This window comes from Dasypus novemcinctus, chromosome 6, assembly GCF_030445035.2.
Source record: "Dasypus novemcinctus isolate mDasNov1 chromosome 6, mDasNov1.1.hap2, whole genome shotgun sequence".
Taxonomy (NCBI): Eukaryota; Metazoa; Chordata; class Mammalia; order Cingulata; family Dasypodidae; genus Dasypus; species Dasypus novemcinctus.
Window position 1 is genome coordinate 31,489,212 of NC_080678.1, and position 19,269 is coordinate 31,508,480.

The 19,269-nt window shown below is 40.0% G+C and overlaps 1 protein-coding gene across 3 annotated transcripts in view; it reads left to right on the forward strand.

Annotated features, from left to right (window-relative positions):
• Nucleotides 1-19,269, forward strand: part of SORCS1 (sortilin related VPS10 domain containing receptor 1) — a 528,310-nt gene that overhangs the window by 393,426 nt on the left and 115,615 nt on the right. For all 3 annotated transcript variants that reach the window (XM_058298482.2, XM_071215682.1, XM_058298481.2), the window contains exons 7-9: nt 5,511-5,629; nt 7,710-7,799; nt 15,281-15,460. In XM_058298482.2, coding sequence (XP_058154465.1) covers nt 5,511-5,629; nt 7,710-7,799; nt 15,281-15,460 — 389 coding nt within the window. The remainder of the gene's footprint in view (nt 1-5,510; nt 5,630-7,709; nt 7,800-15,280; nt 15,461-19,269) is intronic.

Below are 19,269 nucleotides of genomic sequence, written 5' to 3' on the forward strand. Positions count from 1 at the left end.
CTATTAATTACAAAAGGAGAATATTGTCCCTGATAATTTAAGTATTTAACTTTTTTTTTTTTTTTACCTTAACCATACCTAAATAAAGAAAGAAACTGTCTCAGGTAGAATGTCTATTGTACTTTGCAGTTAGTTGCCTTGAGCGGCAGTGGGCAGTATTGGTGATCAAAGAGGGAGGACTTAGATAACAACTATTAGCATTTATTAAGTGCACTATTGCCAGGTATCATGGTAAACACATCTCGTGATTAAGGTCTTCAATCTTCCCAATCACCAGTAAGATGGGTATCATTTATCCCCATTTTTTATTGGAGTTTAGAGAGGTTGAATGATTTTCCTGGGTTTGCCATGCTATCAGGCCTTGAGCCTGCATTTAAACCCCTGTTCTTCTGCACAAAATTTGGCCTTAAAGGCAGCTTCTCTTCTCTAGGTCAGCAGAGATTTGGCATGAATGGGAATTGCATTATTCCAAGCAGCAGCTGTTACAGAGAGTAAGAACGCTTGAAAAGAGCATCACGGTGTCCTAATTACCTATGGCAAGGAAAACATCTGTGTAGTAAAAGTAATGAAATTAATTCTAAAGCCTAGCAGTTGCATACATTAATTGACGTTAATTAATGCCAAATTACACGATGCTTCCTATGGAATCACATTGCACACTCACCAGAATTGAATATGGAAAGAGTTCATCATATTTAATGTTATTACAGCAAGCCTCAGGGGGAATAAATATGATTGGTCCCTCATTATGAAGTGCAGCCAATTTCATTTTGTTTCCATTAGGAGGAGAAAGGGAACAAACCACGAGCGCTTAACCACAGGCAGGCAGCTCAAAATTGATCATTTCCCCTTCAGCTTGCAACTTTCACTTTGAGCCACTCTGAGCAAGAATTGGTTTCAAGCCCTTCTTCCTAGAGCTTTTCTTGTGCCACCCAGTTGGACAGTGTGCAATCCCAAGCCCAAGGATGGGTTAATTGCACAGCTAAACCTCAGGTTAGGCATAGGAAATGGAGGGAGATAGATCAAGCAGAAGACTTAGAGACCACTGAACTCAGGAACCTACCCTGGCCTGCCCACGCTTAAACAGCTGAGAGGTGCAGGGCCAGGGATTTGTACACAGGCTGCTGATTCTCTTACATGAGTGACTCTTAATTTCTATTGACATTTTACATGGAGATATATATTTGTGTATTCATTTTTTTTCCTTGAAAAAAATATGTACATGTATATTTGGGTTCATAATGCACAAATTTTGGTAAGCTACCTTTAAAACTTTTTAACTTTAGAATAATTTTAGATATACGGAAACATTGCAAGGATAGTACAGAATACACATGCCCTTCCCACAATTTCCCCTAATATGATTATTTTATGCAACAATGACATATTTGTCAAAACCAAGAGGTTAACACTATATAATATTGTTAATTGGTAACCTTCTTTGATAACACAAAATTCATTAGGCATTTCAGTAAACCCTTATATACTTTTTAAGAGCAAACAATGGGTGTTTTGCAATTCATTTAGTTTTCCTCTATTGTTGGCCATTTTGTTTTCATCTAATATTTTTTGTTATTATAAACAATACTGGAAAGTGGATATGGCTCAGGCAACTGGGCTTCCATCTACCACATGAGAGGTTACTGGTTCAGATCCCTGTGCCTCCTAAAAAGACAGTAAGCTGACTGGACAGGCACACATGGCAAGCTGATGCAACAAGATGACGGGACAAACAACTTGGAGAGGAAAACACATAATGAGAGACTCAACAAAGCAGGGAGCAGAGGTGGCTCAAGTGATTAGGCACCTCCCTTCCACATCAGAGGTCCTGGGTTAGGCTCCTGGTGCCTCTTAAAGAAACAAGGAAGCTGATCAGACACAGCAAGTAAAAAACATGTGGGTAGGGAGAAATAAGTAAATAAAAATAAATCTTAAAAAAACAGCTGATACAATGATGTATATCCAAGTGGCTAAATTTTTGCATAGGTCCTTAGTTATTTACTTAGGTAGGGCTTTCAGAAATGAACTGGAGTTCAAAAGGTATCACTTTTTAAGGACCTTGATCCATATTGCCAAATTGCTCCACAAAAATGTAAGTTACAGATGTTCTAGTTCTGTATCTAAGTGTTCCTATTGATGAAGCCAAAAGATACTTAAAAATTGGCCCCAAACTTGCTGTGGGTTTTTCGTGCAATATAGTGTAGTGGAGATAAACCAGACTTAAGAGTCAGACCAACTAAATTTAAAACCCCATGCTGTCATTTCTATTGTTCACTTATCTTTTTGACTTCATTCTCTCCATCTGAAAACTCAATTCATATATTATACTTTGTAGTGTCGTGAAGATTAAATATATTAAACATACATGAACATACCTTAGAGGGCCTGGCACATAGATGCTAGATAAATGTTAGTTTCCCTTCTTCCTTTTCTTTTCCTCCAAAAGCCCTCAGATTCCCATTATTTATATAAATGTGTTCTAGATTTACAAAATATATGTTTGCATTTTACATCTTATTCTTGTTCAGAGACTCTTTAAGAAGAGCTTGAGGTTTTAGGAATAAACCATTAGACTCCATTATTAATGAAAGGCTTCAAAAGGAGTAAAGCACTATATATCCATCAGGAAGGCTCTACTAGGTGTCAGTTCTAGATATTACATTTGGAAATAGCATTTGTAATCTGAAGCCCAGGGCTTCCTAATCAAGAACCTTTGGCTCAATTTGGCATCATACTTGTTTGTATTCATTATCTCACATAACAAGTAGCAGAGAGTTAGGACAGCTCCAGGCTTGGTACAATGTGTTGCAGAGTGATGTCATCAGGAAATAAGATCCTTGCCATCTCTGTATCATACTTATTATGTCAACTTGACCATAAGGCTGGCTCCTCATATAACAAAAAGCCAAGAGCAGTTTTAGGCAACATGTTGTGACACAGTGTTGTCCATAGGCAGAGAGGGTCTTATGATGTAACTCCTCATATCCCCCTCAAGCCCCTTAAAAGACTTCTTCTCACTTCTCACTGGCCAGAACTGGGTTTAAATGCCTTCTCCTAAAACAGACCATAAGTGGGTTTAGACCCAGCAGGATTAGTCCTTGGATATAGAAACTTCTGAGATATGTAAGGAAGGATAAGCAAACAAATCCAGTGTTGGCTCTCTAACAAAGAGGCAGGGAAGAATGCCTGTTGAGTAGGCCACCACTGTATCTGCTGCAAAAGTACATCTGGAATACTCAAATTCAGTACAACCAGTCTTTGTAAGGTCCTACTTTGTGTCCTAAATGGATCTAATCACTGTGAAAAGTAGCAAAAGAGAAAGCTGGAGTATCATGACTCTTGATAATAACAACTGACATTTATACAAGTTCTTTAGAGTTTCAATACATTTATCCTATTTCAGTTCATTCTTACAGTCACACTGAAAGCTAGGTGATATTGACATTCCCATCTAAGAGAGAAAGGAACCAAGACTTAGGAAGATGAGTTGATTTCTTTTGAGCTGTGCAGCTTAGAAGTGACAATAGCAGAACTCAAACTCATGTCTCATAGTCACAAATCTCATGCTGTCTTTATGACTTCAAGCTACCTTTCTATACACTGAAGTCAGTTAAAAGCTACAGAAGGGTGTGGTGCAGTGGGAAATCATACAGTAAAGACTATGTGTGCTATAGGAATGGCCTATGCAGGGAACTGTTCTGGGAAGGGATAAGTCCAAGCAGTTGTCTTTGGGGAGAAAGACCTTGAGCTGAGCCTTAATGCAAGTGCAGGAACGTCTGAAAAAGGAGACAGGAGAGAGTGAGCAGAGCATTCTTTCACAGTTTTGCTTTGGGAGATTATTTCACTCGGACCAGATGGGTTAAATTGAGAGCTATCCATATCCCCATAGAAGGCAGCAAAGAAGATTGTGGATAAAACTCTCCTTTACCAGTCTCCTTCCTGAGAGTTTATCAGCAGCTTCATCAGTCTTAGGTTTGTCGTGGTTGGTTGGGTGGCACCAATGTGCATTCTGCCCCCTAGTGGCTTTCTTTGTAGACTACAAGTATTCTTAAGGAAAGGGTGGTGCTGGAAAAGTACTACCTTCCTAATTTCCTTAGGGAAAGTTTTTAGTGAATCCTTCTATACGTCTGGACATACTATTGCCCAGCCTGATTTCATGTAAATGATCATCTCCTGTTTTTTTTTTTTTCCATTCAGAAAAGTGGATTTCTACATGTATACATGGTGTCTTAGTAGCAAATCCACAAACTTATTAAGCATCAAAACCAAAATAATTTTCTTTTTTCAAAGAGAGATGTCTCAAGGAGTATGTATTGATCACCTACTCTGTGTCAGGGACAGTATCATGACCTGAGGATAAAGCAGTGAACAAAACAGAGAGGTCTCTGTCTTTATTGAGATTGCATTCTCCTGGTGGTGGGGCTGGAAGAAAGAGGCAGAAATAAATAATGAACAAGGTCATTTAAATTGTGATAAATTCCACAATGATGTGTGATATAATCATGGATGATGTGTGATATAATTATGGAATCATGGAACATCCTAAGAAGTAACAGCTGAAATCTGGAACGCGTTTTAGGAAAAGTCCGGGGGGACATATATTAAGCAGAAGGGACAGCAATGAAAATTCTTTAAAGTGGTAGAAAGGCCAATTTCCTGAATTGAAGTAGGCCAGATTAGAAGAAGCATAGTGAGAGAAGAGATTAGCATAGGGGAAGTTGGAATAGTAGGTGGTGGAGGGTTGAATTCATTCTAAAGGCAATGAGAGGAAAGGAGTGGCCTTATCGGATTACATAGAGAAGTAGTAATAGTTGTGATTGAAAAGGGAGGCAGCCTGCTTGATACATTATTCTTCTAGGAATAGAGATGAAATGTTGCAAGATGAAGAGTTGCAATTCTTGCTGCTGTGTTTTTCATCTGTGGTACAGTCTCCGGTGAGATTCAGGATCTCAGTTTACTAATGTATAAAATAAGAGCAACATTTTTGACTCAGGAATCTCATCCTGATTCCCTTTCACTTCTAATTAGTAGTAGAAGAAAAAAAAAATCTCTCTTAGCCCAGAACCATATTATTCATGACAACAGCATGACCAGCACGAGAGGACTGGTGACTACGTGTATGAGTGTGTTTCCCAATTTGTCAGATTAAGGGCAGTTTCTAGAGGTGAGACCTATTAATGAGAGGAGACTGGCTCTGGAATTACAAGCATCAATGCCAGCTTCTGGAAATATTTTCATTTGAGTTTGGGTGGAAAGAATTAATTCCCAAGCATTTAATCTTCTAGGGTGTTGGTGGAGGTATGAAGAAATGGTAGTAGCGGAGCTGTAACAAGTGAGTAAAAGAACAGTGATGATAATTTTACAAATAATGGTGTTAACATTAATGCATTTACTAAAGAACACAAGGCTCATTTAAAGACTCAGACATAGCAAGGCAAGTAGAAAACGTCCACTCTGACTTTAACGCTCTGTGTGCATCTCACCCCATCCCCATTTTTTTTTCTTTTCAGATTCACAATATCTAACTTGCCGAATGCAGAACTGCACAGAGGCCAACAGAAATAAGCCTTTCCCAGGCTACATTGACCCAGACTCTTTGATTGTCCAGGATGATTACGTGTTTGTTCAGGTGTGAAAGATCCACTTCTGTTGATTGTCTCAAAGACATTTCTTTTCCCTGTTTCTGTCCCTATCGCACTGCAACCCCTTCTGCCTACTTGTGCTCCCTTAAGAGTGTTAAAAAGAAAGAAGCAGAGAAAGGAAGGAAGGAGAAGTGTGGGAGGGAGGAAAAAGGCATAATCATTTCAACAAAAGGAACATTACTGAATGCGGAAGCTTCTGTACTAACAGAATATTAATTAGTGCCGGTGGGCAGTGTCTGGAGGACCTTATCCGCACAGGGTCCCAGAGACACTGCTTGGAGTTCTAAGGTTGTCTCCAGATTGATGCACAGTTCCATTCATTCCCCTCATCTGCATTCTGAAGAAGCTCCAAGTCATCAACCGGACTGAGCAGATATGTCAGTCTCTTCCTATCAGGAGAATGAATGGTCAGCCAATCAGCCCGATCTTCAAAATAGAGAAACAGGGATAGGAGAGGGAACTGTGGGTGGCCAGAGATGGGGCTGGGGGGGGGGGGGAGGAAGGGCCAGGTGGAGAGTAATCAGCCATTATTGTCAGGCACTGAGTGTGATTAGGAGGAAGAGAATTTAGATTAGATGTATTCAGCCAGGTTTCTCATCCCAGATGACTGTGGGAAACAGTTTCAAAAGGTGAGGTTTCATGCAGTGGTTAGAAGAGAAAAGGAAACAAGCAGGCTTTGCTTCTTTTCTGCTATTAAGGTGAATTTTTAGACATGTTTGGACAATGCATTTAAAAATTCAAGTTATTGCTTTCCAGGTTAAAAATGGCAAATGTACAATTGCTAAATAGCTGATACATATAATTTTGCTACTACTGAGACACATTCTAGACACTATTATATTTATTTGGACAAAAAATCATTATTTGACATATTTAATCCCATGCTTTGAGGACGCAAAATCCCCAGCAATCAAACGATGGACTTTTTAAATGATTCACAACAGATTACACACACACATAAATTTATTTTTCTTCAGGTAAATGAGTACACTGCTAACTTTAGTATCAAATTATCAAGTGACATTGAAATGGTTATACATATTGGTTCTGTATATCATTCATTTCCTTATCACTGTTGCTCTCAGAAACCTTTTCTGTTTTCTAATAAGATTTTATAATCCATTACCTGATGTACAAATATGAATCAATTCTGCATTTAGAATTTTGTATATTTTCTACCCATGCTGCTATGTATATGATCCTGTACCCCATCTCTAGGGCTAAGAGCTGATTTGGTCACATAATAGTGAGGATGATAACTTTCCACCCGCATTCTAAGTGTCAGATGAACATCCACCCAAAGGATTTGTTGACATTCTGGGGTGTGCCCACTCCATTTGACCTTCAAACTCCAGAGTGACTACAAAGAAGAGTGAGCTAGGCGTTGCCTCCTTGATGCCCTGCACTACCTTCTGCTCATGCTGAGGAGGTGGCTATACTTTCTTACTCTTCATCTCATCCATTGGTATCCATTGGGCTGAATATCCTGGACAAAACTGTGGAAAGAAGTTCACAATTTTCTTCTGGGGGATAGGGATCTAGAGTCAATATGGACCACAATCCTGGCTTGGCCTTCTAATATGTCAGTACTCTTGTCTGTAACAGGACATAGCCACTGTCATCAACCTGACAGCAACAAAATGGAATTTGGTGCCTAAAATGTGAGGCTCCAATGCTGCCATTGTTTGACTTGGGCTACTTTGGATATGGCATGGGGAAGGTATTTGTGTGGGCAGATATTTAGGAGTCAGTTTCTAGGCTGCTAATGGACATTGGGCCAAAATATGCTGATTTATGATGATTAAAAAAAATAAAAACAAACATGTTTCCTGGCTCTTGAGCCATAGTACAAATTGAAGAATTATATTTTTGTACAGTAGATTCAGTTTGGGCCTCTGACAAACTCACACAGAGCATATTACCTTGCTTTTTAACTGAATGCCTATTCCTTACACTTGTTCACAATAGACATTCACATTGTTGTATTGGCAGCTACCCTCTTCCATCAGGTATCTGTTCTTTTGTGTTATACTAGCTCCTCTTACAACCTTTGTGTTTATAATCCAGCTGACCTCAGGAGGACGACCACATTACTACGTGTCCTACCAAAGGAATGCGTTTGCCCAGATGAAGCTGCCCAAGTATGCTTTGCCCAAGGTATGGCTTGACTCGAATTCTTCGTCTCAGTACTTCCTTTTCTGCTCCTATTCCTGCCTCCACCCATTTCCTGGGACTCTTTCAGTCTCAAGTTCACTCTCCCTTACTTTCTGCTTTTGTCATTCTCATATGAACTTTACCTTCCTCTCTCTCTCTATCCTTTCTCCTCTTCTCTCTCTTCCCGCCCCACCCCCTTCTCCTCCTCCTCCTTCTTTTACTTTCTCATGAATTCTTGCTATGGGAACTCAGAATGCATTGATTTGCTTTTGCTTTTCAGTGAAGATTTTCCATTTTCAAGCAAGTCTTGGTTTTCAACCAAGACAGAAAATATTTTATTGATTCATAATTTATCAGTGCAACAGGTGTGATGCACTTCCACCCCATCATATTGTTTTAATGGGAGGTGATAGAGTAAGATGGCCTCCAACCTTTGCTTTCTCTGTCAGTGCAACACATGAGAGTAGTTATCTTCAGAGTTTTGAGGCACAGCTGATTTCTTAGACTTCCCAACGACATACCTCTTTGAAAAGAGTGGCAGATGAAGGTTAGAGGCTGGCATCCCTGTCTTTTACCAGAAACACTGAAGAACTGTGTTAATATGGAGTGCCACCTAGTGGAGGTCAAGCTGACTTGAGCGTTCAGAGCTGTGCATCTGAGCTATTGCTCCATTTTAATGTATTTTAAGTGGCCAGAGGTTATCGATTTATTGTACCTTGCTCATAGGGCAGGGAGGTGTGTGTGGCTGTTTAAGAATGGGATTGTGTACGTTTAAATAGGGTAATAGCTCTTCTTTGAGGCCTTTGGGATAAACAAAGAACATGAAGGATTTTTTTTTTTTTTTTTTTTTTTCAAAGATTTATTTTATTTATTTAATTTCCCCCCCTCCCCTGGTTGTCTTTTGTTGGTGTCTATTTGCTGCGTCTTGTTTCTTTGTCCGCTTCTGTTGTCGTCAGCGGCATTTTTAATTGACTTTGCATTTTCTCTTGTGCTTTTCATCCGTGCTTTGCTATCTCGGACTAACATCGTGGACTAGGTAATCATGTGATATGCAGAGCACCAGGGCAGGGCTGGTCTCCTTTCCCCAGAAAGCCAATGGTAGCAGATTGCTCTGGCTTATCTAGGCAGAGTCTGTGTCTTGATCACCCCTCTATCCCTAACCCTAGCCTAGTGTAAGTTAGGCTATAAACCTCAGCCCATTAGCAGTAATAACACACATTGAAGTGCATTATCTACTCCAAAGAACTATATCTATGTCAGCAGTTATTATTATTTTCAGCTGCTGAGGGTTTAATGACATGGTAATTGCTAGAACTAAATGCGTGTGTCTAAATGCTTCTCGCTCTTGATTTGGCTTAACATTTTTTTCAATAAGACAAGAAATTACTACATTGTCATTTGTGTCTAAGATGAGTATTAGATAACACCAGGATGTAAAAGGAAAAGAAAGTGTTATCAAAATTACCTTTGACAATCTCTTGGGACGGTCCATGAGGGAGATGAACATATTTCCTCAATAAGTCCAGATGAGCTGATTGTCTTTTGAGTGCTGAAACAAGTTACTGTTTCTTTGGCCAAAAAAAGCAAAGTAGGTGGCTTGCAAGGATTGCACTTTTAAAAGCAAAAATTATACCCAAGGCAGTGAGATGCTCTTGTTCAAGAGGCACAAGGGAATTGAGAACAACTCAGGCAACAGCTGATTAGAGTCATCCATTTCATGCTCACTCTTGGGACTATGCTTTTTTTGAATGGAATAAGTCTTGATCAAAACCATGTGCAGTTTGCAGCCGAATCGCAGCTATTAATAGAACTCAAATCTCCTGACTCTCAAGGTAGTATCCTTCATATTATACTTTTTTCCCTTCAAAGTATAACTTCTATAATTAAGACATAACACTCTTACTGCCATCCCTTAACTGCCGCCCCCACCCCCACAAAAAAAATTGGATATACTCTCAGCAGTATTAAAAAGAAAAAGTCTCATTGGCTTAAGGAGCCCCAGAAATGGCAGGTTAAAATCAAAGAAACTTTTGTGTATCCATTACCAGAGTGTTAGGAAACAGACATTTTGCCCTCCCTGTTCAAAGTCATCACACCAAAGGCTGCTGTTGTTTGCCCCCAGTGACAAGTAGCCAATCTGGAAGGAAGAGTTTTACTTTGAACCTGAATCAGCTATCTGCCCTCCTCCCCCCGCTCTCCCAGATGACCATGTTCCATTATTCCACCTCTTCTGAGGCCTGAAGATACACTATAGTGATTACTTCAGCTTGTTACCAGGAAAATAGGAGCCAGTACAGCAAATGAATGTATTATTTTGTCCAAGCAGGTTTTGATTGTTTAAGGCAATGAGATGCTTCATTACAACCCTATTACATCTTCAAAGAGAAGCCCCGGCTCAGATGGAGTGATCTGCGGCAAAGTTGCATGTATTCCATGGCCTTCCATCAAAGCCAGGGCTGCGGTGATTGGAAATGAACAAAGCTTTGCACCAACCAAAGGGGTCAAGACAAACTATCACCTTCGTGTTCAAATTTTCTTTAATCATCTGCTGCCGTTCTATCAGGTCTTGAAAGACCATGGTTACCCTGAACTCGTCAAAAAAGGAAAAAAGAAAAAGAAAATTAATACTAATGTGCAAGAATGACCAGGCAAAGGGGCTGGGGAGGAATTTAACTTTGCTGTTGCCATGAAGAACGTGCAGTCTTCCATTCAGGGAGCCGTGATGACAGTCTTCCTTTCCTTAACTTACTTGGAGCTCACTCTGAGCGACTCAAGTGAGATAAATGAGGCAATACATATGAAAGTGCTTTGAGCATTTTGGAGGACAGCTACTCTATAAAAGCAAGGTAATATTATTATTAGTATGGATCTAGTTGTCTCCGTGGTAGAAGGTCGATGTGAGCCCGGATGCCGGTGGTGTGAAGGCTGCTTGATTCACAGCAGGAGGCCAGGATCCCAGGCCTGGATCTGTCACTAACTTGCTTTGAAACCTTGGGCTGGTTTATCAATTCTCTTTTACTCTTTTCCCCCCATCTTTTAAATGAGGAGCTTAAATTCACAACACTAGCTTCTCAATGAGCTAGAATAAAATAACCAAGATGCTTCATGAAAATCTGGTTCTGTGATCAAACAAGTTTTGAAAAAAAGTAAATAACTGCTTTTTTCCATGCTGCCAATGCACCATTGTTCTGGGTTCCAGTTGAAACTTAAAGGGAAACATTCATGATGTTGGGAGCCCTTGATGTCCTGCAGATGAAGGAGGAGAATGTCCTCAAATTCCTTGCAGCAGGAGTCCACTTAGGTGGCAATACATCTACAACAGGAAAAGTGATGGCATCTGTGTCATAAGTCTGAAGAAGACCTGGGAGAAGCTTTTGCTGGCAGCTAGTGCCATTGTTGCCATGAAAAACCCCTCTGCCGTCAATGTCACATCTTCTAGAATATTGGCCAGTCGGCTGTGCTGAAGTTTGCTGCAGCCACCTGAGTTATCCCTATTGCTAGCATTTTACTACTGGAAACTTCACTAGCTGAATCTAGGCAGCCTTCTAAGCGCTACGTCTTCTGAGGGGTGGCTGATCCCGGGGCTGACCACCAGTCTCTCACAGAGATGTCTCTTGTTCACCTCTCGAACCTTGCTCTGTATAACACAGGTTCTCCTCTTTGCCATGTGGGCATTGCTATGTTATGCAACAACCAAGGAGCTCACTTAGGCAGTCCGATGTGGTGGATGCTGGCCCAGGAATTCTGCACATGCATAGCACCATCTCCCATGAACATCCATGGAGGGCGTGCCTGATATCTCCTTTTACAAAGATGCTCAAGAGATTGGAAAAGAAGAGCAGACCACTGCTGAAGAGACTGTGACCAAGGGGGAAATTCAGGGTAAATGGACTGCCCCAATCCCTGAATTTACTGCTGATCGATCCAAGGTCACAGAGTGGTTTGAAGGCATCTAGGGGCCCTTTGTGCCTATGGGGCTGTCCCCTGCTGAAGACCAGAGGACTCAGCCTGCACTGGAAGGCTGGTCTGCTGCCCGCCCTGCTCAGGCCACTGAATGGGCAGGAATGCGCACCGAGCGGGCTTAAACTGCTCTTCCACAGGCTCTTAAAGAGAAGCCTGATGGAAAATAAACATCAGTTTCAATAAATAAATGAATAAATAAGCAAATAAGTAACTACAACTCCATTCTGTATCCCTCTCATGGAGGCTGGTGGTGCCCACTGGCATGTTGAAGGCTCTGATAGGTCCTGTGAGTAAGAAAACTATTTAATTCATCATTAATCAAACATTACTCTTGTCTTTATCTATTAAATTTCTCCAATGCTGGTGTCCTACAGAGCAGAGTGCAGGAGATACTCCAGTAGAAGAGCTATAAGATCCTTCTTGGCCTAAAGTGTTGTGACTCTGTGAAAACATTCAATATAAAATGCCACCTTGGGAGAAAGATCAGCTTTTTCTGATAGAGGAGGAAGATTTAGGTGAGTTATAAGAAGAAAAAAGAAAGGTGGCATTTCAATATGTGAAACCGTTCATTAAAATATGTAAAACCAATATCACTAAAAAAGCGAGTCTATTCAATAGAATTAGGTTATAAGGAGAGGAAGGGGGATCTGATCTTGGTCTTTATCTACAGAAGGTCATTCTAAAAGTTATCCAACTATGTCTCTGAGTGACCTGGATCAAGGCGCTGGATGCACCTGTGTTTTCAGCTCCTCATCTACAAAATAAACAGCTTGGAACAAGTTAGGGTGGTACAGATGATCCGCTCTAGCCCCCTAGTATTATTTAATGAAATGTCAACTGGGGGTCCCCAGAGGCTCACCAGTACAACAAATGCACTCCAGATGCACTGAGGTGGAAAGCAGCTAGGAAGCATGTAAATGAGTAGTGAAATAGTGTGTCTTGGACTCAAGGATTATGCTGCATTCTGCTGACAAGGAAGGAAAAATATGCTGGAACCAGTAATCTGGCAATTCTGAAAGCCAGGATAATGGTCTTGGTCTTTTTCCTATAGGGAATGGTAAGCTATGGAATATTTTGGCCTTGCATATTTGATTGGTCTGGGGTCTAATTTCCACAGATAGTTTTCTCCATCAGCAAGAAGTCAAACACTGGGATGAACCACCTTTTGTTCCTGATTGTATTAGTTAGGACTCTAACAGTTGCAAAGGACAGAAAGGCCAAATCAACCTTGATGAGACCACAAAGGGGATTCAAGAGCTGGCCTACCTGAAAATAGCTATCATGTATAGAGCATGAGCTAAGTGCCAGACACTATTTTAAGTGTTTAACACTTATTAATTGATTTAATTGCCACAACTCCATGGAATAAATACTATCATCTCTCTTTTATAGGTAAAAATTCTGAGGTACAGAATTACATTCACAGAGCTAAATTACAGATTCGGGATTTGAACTGAAGTCGTTTACTCCTAAGTTCACTCTTTTAACCATTTTATTATACTGGCCTCTCTAATGAAAAGTCTAGGAGTGGGGCAGTCTTCTTGGATGATCACATCCAAGGATTCAAAGAGTTATAGGATTTGGCCCATCTCTATATTTTGACCCGATTTTCTTCAGCATCGGCTTTAGCAGATCTCTTCAGCAGATCTAGACTTTTAGCAGATCTCTTCAGCAGCTTTTTATATTCTCGTGTTTGCAATCCCAATAGTAAGAGATCTTTTTTTTCTACAATAATTCCACAGAAGTTATAGAATTGTGTCTTATTAGCTCGTGGTCATATGCCCAACCCTGATCCAATCACTGTCATCAGGGAAATGGAATATTTTGAATGTTGGGCCTAATATGCCCACCGCTGGTGATGAGGGTGGAAGAAAGTAGCAGAGGTTGGATTGAGTATAAGAAAAAATTGGTCTGAAAGTATGGACAAAGTTGATTACAAAGAATATAAAGCTATAATAAGGAGAAGAAAGATAAAATAGATCTTGGAGTGACAGAAGGAGGAGCCAACTACTATACCAAAGCTTTGGGCTATTGACCATGTTGAATTAATGGGCAGGACTCATTTTTGTCCTCCCAACTCTAGTTTCTTTCTGCAAAACTATTTACCAAGCCGTAGAGTATGCCATGTGATTCCTGAGTACAAACGTGACATAGGAAGTCCTTTGGATTAGGATTTCTTGCTTCTGGGGTCATATGAATTCACTGTGATCAAGGCTGGAGAGAAGGGAGATTTCTACTCCTACCTATCTGGAGCAGAGTCTGGATGGATTGCTGATTGAGTCCGTGAGCATGGGCACATATTACAACAAGAAATGGTGATTCGAAGTTCAGTAAATTTTTCCAGCACTGGAAATATTACCAAAGAAGATAGACAGATCTCCTGAAGCTTTACAAGGATAGAGTATGGTCTATCTGGGAAGATATGAGTACTGAGCCACACAAAGGGCAAGAGTCTTGCCTCATGCTTCTACCTTTGTTCTCATATGTAACTTTGGTTTTTCGTTTGTTTTGTTTTGTTTTGATTTTTGCTTTTAGAAATTAGACCATGTCTGCTGCCTCGGGCTAATGAAAAGCTAATGAACAGGCACCTCCTAGAGGAGAAAACAAGCCCTGGTCTGTGTCAGCATCTTCCTCAGCGCCTACGTTCTCTAGAGTACTGAATAGAGGAGGGAAGGAGTTGAAACTCCCACCCCTTCTTGAGGAACAGCTGCTCACTGTGTCCAGGTTACCTTGCCTTGTTTCTATCTCCAGGACTGCCAGGGTCTGCAGACATCATTAATTATGTAGGCTCTTTTTCCCCTCCTTCACTTATGGTTTCATGCTGAACCTCTCAGAGTAAAGGTTTAGATAAGCAGCTAAGTCTTTGCACACTCATTAACATGGAGATTGGTACTTTGGGGTTCCCAGGTGAATGTTTTCTTCAGGGGGCCAGGGGTTGCTGAGCTTCAGGCAGTGCTTCTCGAACTTTAATGTGTACACTGATCACCTAGGGATCTTATTAAAATGCAAACATTTTGATTCAGTAGGTGGGGCCTACGCTTCTGAATGCCTAACAGGCTTGCAGGGGATTCCCTTGCTACTTGGTCCATGAATTACACTGAGAGATGCAAGTGTTGTCTGTTTTAGCTCTCTCTTCTTTCAGTTCTCTCCATATTTGCCCCATATAAACCTTCTGAGCCAGTACCATGTTTGTGCATGGCAAATGTGTTAGAATGTTTTATTCACCAAAGTCATACATACTTGAGAACATATTCTTCAACTTATCTAATGAGGCAATTAAATTATAACAGAGCTGCCTGAATCCTTCTACCCTATTTCCTAACCCTACTAGTGACAAAGGAAATATGTGATTAACACTTAACCAATTAATTATTAGTTTATAAATATGTAAAAGGAAGGTCTCTATCTTCTGTTACAGAGCCTATTGTGGTATTCTCTGTTGGATTCCACACTCTTTGGGTGCCTACTGGGTAACTTATAATACTCTTCTTTCCCCTTCCCTTTCCTTTGTCTTTATTCAGGACATGCATGTCATCAGCACAGATGAGAATCAAGTATTCGCAGCTGTCCAGGAATGGAACCAAAACGACACATACAACCTCTATATTTCAGACACGCGTGGTGTCTACTTCACTCTGGCCTTAGAAAATGTCCAGAGCAGCAGAGGCCCTGAGGGCAACGTCATGATTGACCTCTATGAGGTATGTCACAAAGCATACACGGTCCTGAGCCACAGCCAAGCCTGGACTGGCCTAGGAAGGCCATTGGCTGCCCTATTGATTGTTTTAGTGGTGGTTCCAATGGGAATCATTCTACTTGAAAGGCAGAGAAATCTGAAGAACACATTTATTGGTTAGTTTGTAATCCACAGTATAACTCTGGAAGGGATTTTTTTTTTAGACAAGGCCATAGGCTGTGAAGCCCTAGAAGATTTGAAGCGTGATTGGAAAAGCAGTCAAAACATTGCTTTAAATAAGTACTCCCACTAAATTAATGGATTATTTAAAATTAAATCAAGAAAACAAAGTCTACACAACAACAAAGGATTGAACCAGAGTGAACTGAATGAGAAATGTGAAGTCTTGAAGGGCTGATGGGTGTTGATGAAACCGGTGGTGCACAGCACTCCCTTCTCTCTCTGCAGAAGAGATGAGGGGTAATGTCCTTGCATCACATCAGAAAACATTCCCATTGAAAGATCTTTCTAACAAGATAACATCCCTTGGCTAATTGCCATCCTCTTAAAGGGCCAGTGAGTGAGATAAGATTGATAGGTTTTTCTCTTCTTAATCAGAAAATAATCAGAGTTTACCAGGCTTCCCTAAAGGTACTATGGCCCTTTATTTCTCAAAATGATCAAGATTCAAAATAAAATCATGTGTGTTAGACCAGTTAGATTTCATGACACACATTAATTGCCTTTTAAGATACAGTTATATATTAATAGAAAGAAAGCTGCTATTTTGGGATGGATTTTAGCCTTTTGTCAGTCTTATTCTGTGCTGTAAAGGATTTATATGGGTTATAAGGAACCACTGAAAACTTTATTCAGAATTTGAGGACATGCAATAAAATACCTATATTCCATCTAAAAATATCTAAAACTGATTCAGATATGTACAATCATAATGATGCTATGGTTTGGTTGAAGGTAAGTTCCAGGAGTCTCAAGGTTGTTTGTATAAATAAAAAGCAAGGGAATTAAATATGTCAAAGAAAGAAATGAATTCCACTTCAGAAATTTTAACCCACCCTTGTAATTCCTTTTAACGCTCTACCTTACCTTCCTTTTCCTGGAAGTCATAGAGATTTTTCTTCTAGTATGTAAACTTCTCTGCAGGTATAATGGTATAAAAATAAACTATTTACTTGATTTAGAGCCCAAGTATTTGTTGTTGAAATCATGGCATTCTAGCATAGCACATAGTTTGTGTGTATATATTTAGAAAACTGTACTGCAAACTTCTCTGCACATTCACGAGTTTTTTTCCTACTTCCCCTCCTGTCCATGTTTCTGATAAATATAGTATCGTATATTCTGCATCTCAAACTGAATGTGTATCCTGGAAAACATTTACATAATCTGGTGATTTTGTTTCAAATTATGTTGGATAAAATTGTGATTTAGAGTGTAGATTTTGGAGTCAGGCTGCCTGGATTTAAATCCTATTTCTGTCACTTGTCTGTATTCTTGAAAGAAATCCACTAAATTCTGAGCCTATTTTCTTATTAAAAAGGAGAAATGGGGATAAACATGATTCCCACTTGATAGCAGCATTTCTTTGAGGATTAAATGAGTTAATCCTTGTAAGGTTCTGCACACAGTGCACCTAATTCAGCAGTGATCACCAAACTATAGACTAATATATCGGTTAATATTATGTCCCAATGTGCTTAAGCACCAGCAAAATTTTGTCTTCCTAGAGTCTTAAAAAATCTATCCACATTGTCTGTAAGTCCAGTGTATGCCCAGTATTTTGGATTTCTTTTTCTTCCCGAACTTCATTTAGCATGATCATATGGCCATCTTTAACACCAGCAGTTATCTTCTTACAAACAAAGTGTACATTGCCACATTTCTTTCCTCATTTGTAAATGTCTTATAAATATTTAAACTTTAAGGATGTTTTGTTGAAATGTCATGCATTTTCTTGCCTTGATGCAGCACTTCCGTGGTAACAATCTTGCTCTCAAGGTCTGGATGGTATGAAAGCAGAGTAACCGTCCCGGCTTAATCACCCAGTTTGCTTTCCTGGGCTTGGCTTCTGTCCCTGGTTTTCCCTTCCATCTTTTCCAGTCAATGTGGAGTAGTTTCTCTGGATAAATTTTGTTTTCTGCCAGAAATGGAGACCATTTTAATTGGCTTCTTGATGATGGAATGGATGACACATTTGGAAAGGAATAACTTTACCATGTCCCGTTATTTGCCAATGTTTTTAGTGCATTGTTTTCCAAATTCAAACCTCAGGAACAGGTACAGAATAAAAAAAAAGAAATAGGGTAACCTCTGGACATGGCAAACCTTTGTTGTTGTTGTTGTTGTTGTTAATCCTTATGTTTCTTCCCCTTTGTGTTTCTCTTACGGTTGACTGTAGGGAAACTGCTGGCTCTTATTATCATCACTTTGAGCAGTGGGGTGACTGCATTATGTAAAGGTGATCTGCATGCTGGGGCTCAGGAAGAGGAGTCTTTGTTTTATTAGCCCAGCTCACGGCAACTTGAATTGAAATTGATGTGATCAGACCGAATGTGCCGTATCTGCTGATTACTTAGATAGAAAGAATATTGGCTGACACGAAACCTGGCACAAGCATTCCCTTAAATCTGATTGTTCTGGTTAGTAGGAAGCTGAAAGCCATCCAGCATGAATTTCCCAGTAGAATTGCAATGAGTGATGAGTGCACAGAGATAAATGAAAAGTAAGAAAATCCATAAATGAATTAATAAGGAGCAGAGAGGAGCAGTATATGAGGTGGGGGTGACAGAGATAGACTATATGGAGTGCATGCCTGTGCAGACATGGGGTGACTGAGGGGGATGGCATTCTTTGTTTGTATGCCTCTGCCTACCAATTACCTGCTATTCCTGTACTTATGCCCTCTTTAAGTTATTTTTGCAGAGGCGAACTGCATAATGTATACTTGTATAGATGGGTCTCTAAATCAAGAATATGTATTGTTGATGGATCTTTGTGGGACTTGGAGAAGGAAGCACAGTTCTCATTAAAATCATTGTGTCTACATACACACACTGGAACCTTGCTATGAAAACTATGCTCTCTGCCTTTGAACTGCGTCTTTTGTGATGGGATAGGAAAATATTGGGGGACAGAGGATTAGGGGATCGTCTCATGTGATTTAGTTATTGAAATGCTGAAATTTCCCTTAAGTATGAGTTGGTCATTGAGCATCGACTCAAAAGAGTCAAGAGGTGAGAGCCCACAATGTTGGCTACAAAACAAAAACTGCTAGCAACTGATTTTTATTGCTGAAAGAGCATCATCATAATAGCTGACATTTTGGGGTGCCATTTTGTGCCAGGCAATGTGGAAAGATCTTTGCATAGTTATCTCATTCAATCATATTAACTTCTTGAGATAGAGAAAATTATTACCCCCATTTCAAACATAAGTAAATGGAGGCAGAGAAAGTATCATCACTTCTCCATATTGCAAAGCTAATAAGTGGCAGGGTTAGAACCTGAACCCTGAATAAAGGAGTATGCAAATTCTAACTACAAACTATCTTGTCTCCCCAGAAATATCAGTTCTGGGCTTGTATTTGACTGTGGTCAAGTAGTAACACCAAGACTGAAGGGCACTGAAGGACATAATAGTGTTAGGCTTTGCCTAGCAGTGAAAGAAACCAGCCTGGAAGAAGAAAATGGTCTGGAGAAAATCCAATGTAAACAGAATTAGCAGTCATTGTGCTAGGCTCTGTACCTATTTGTCATCATCTGAACCAAGTACTGAGACCACATTTGTCCCTGAAGTCAGGCAGTGCTTATGTGT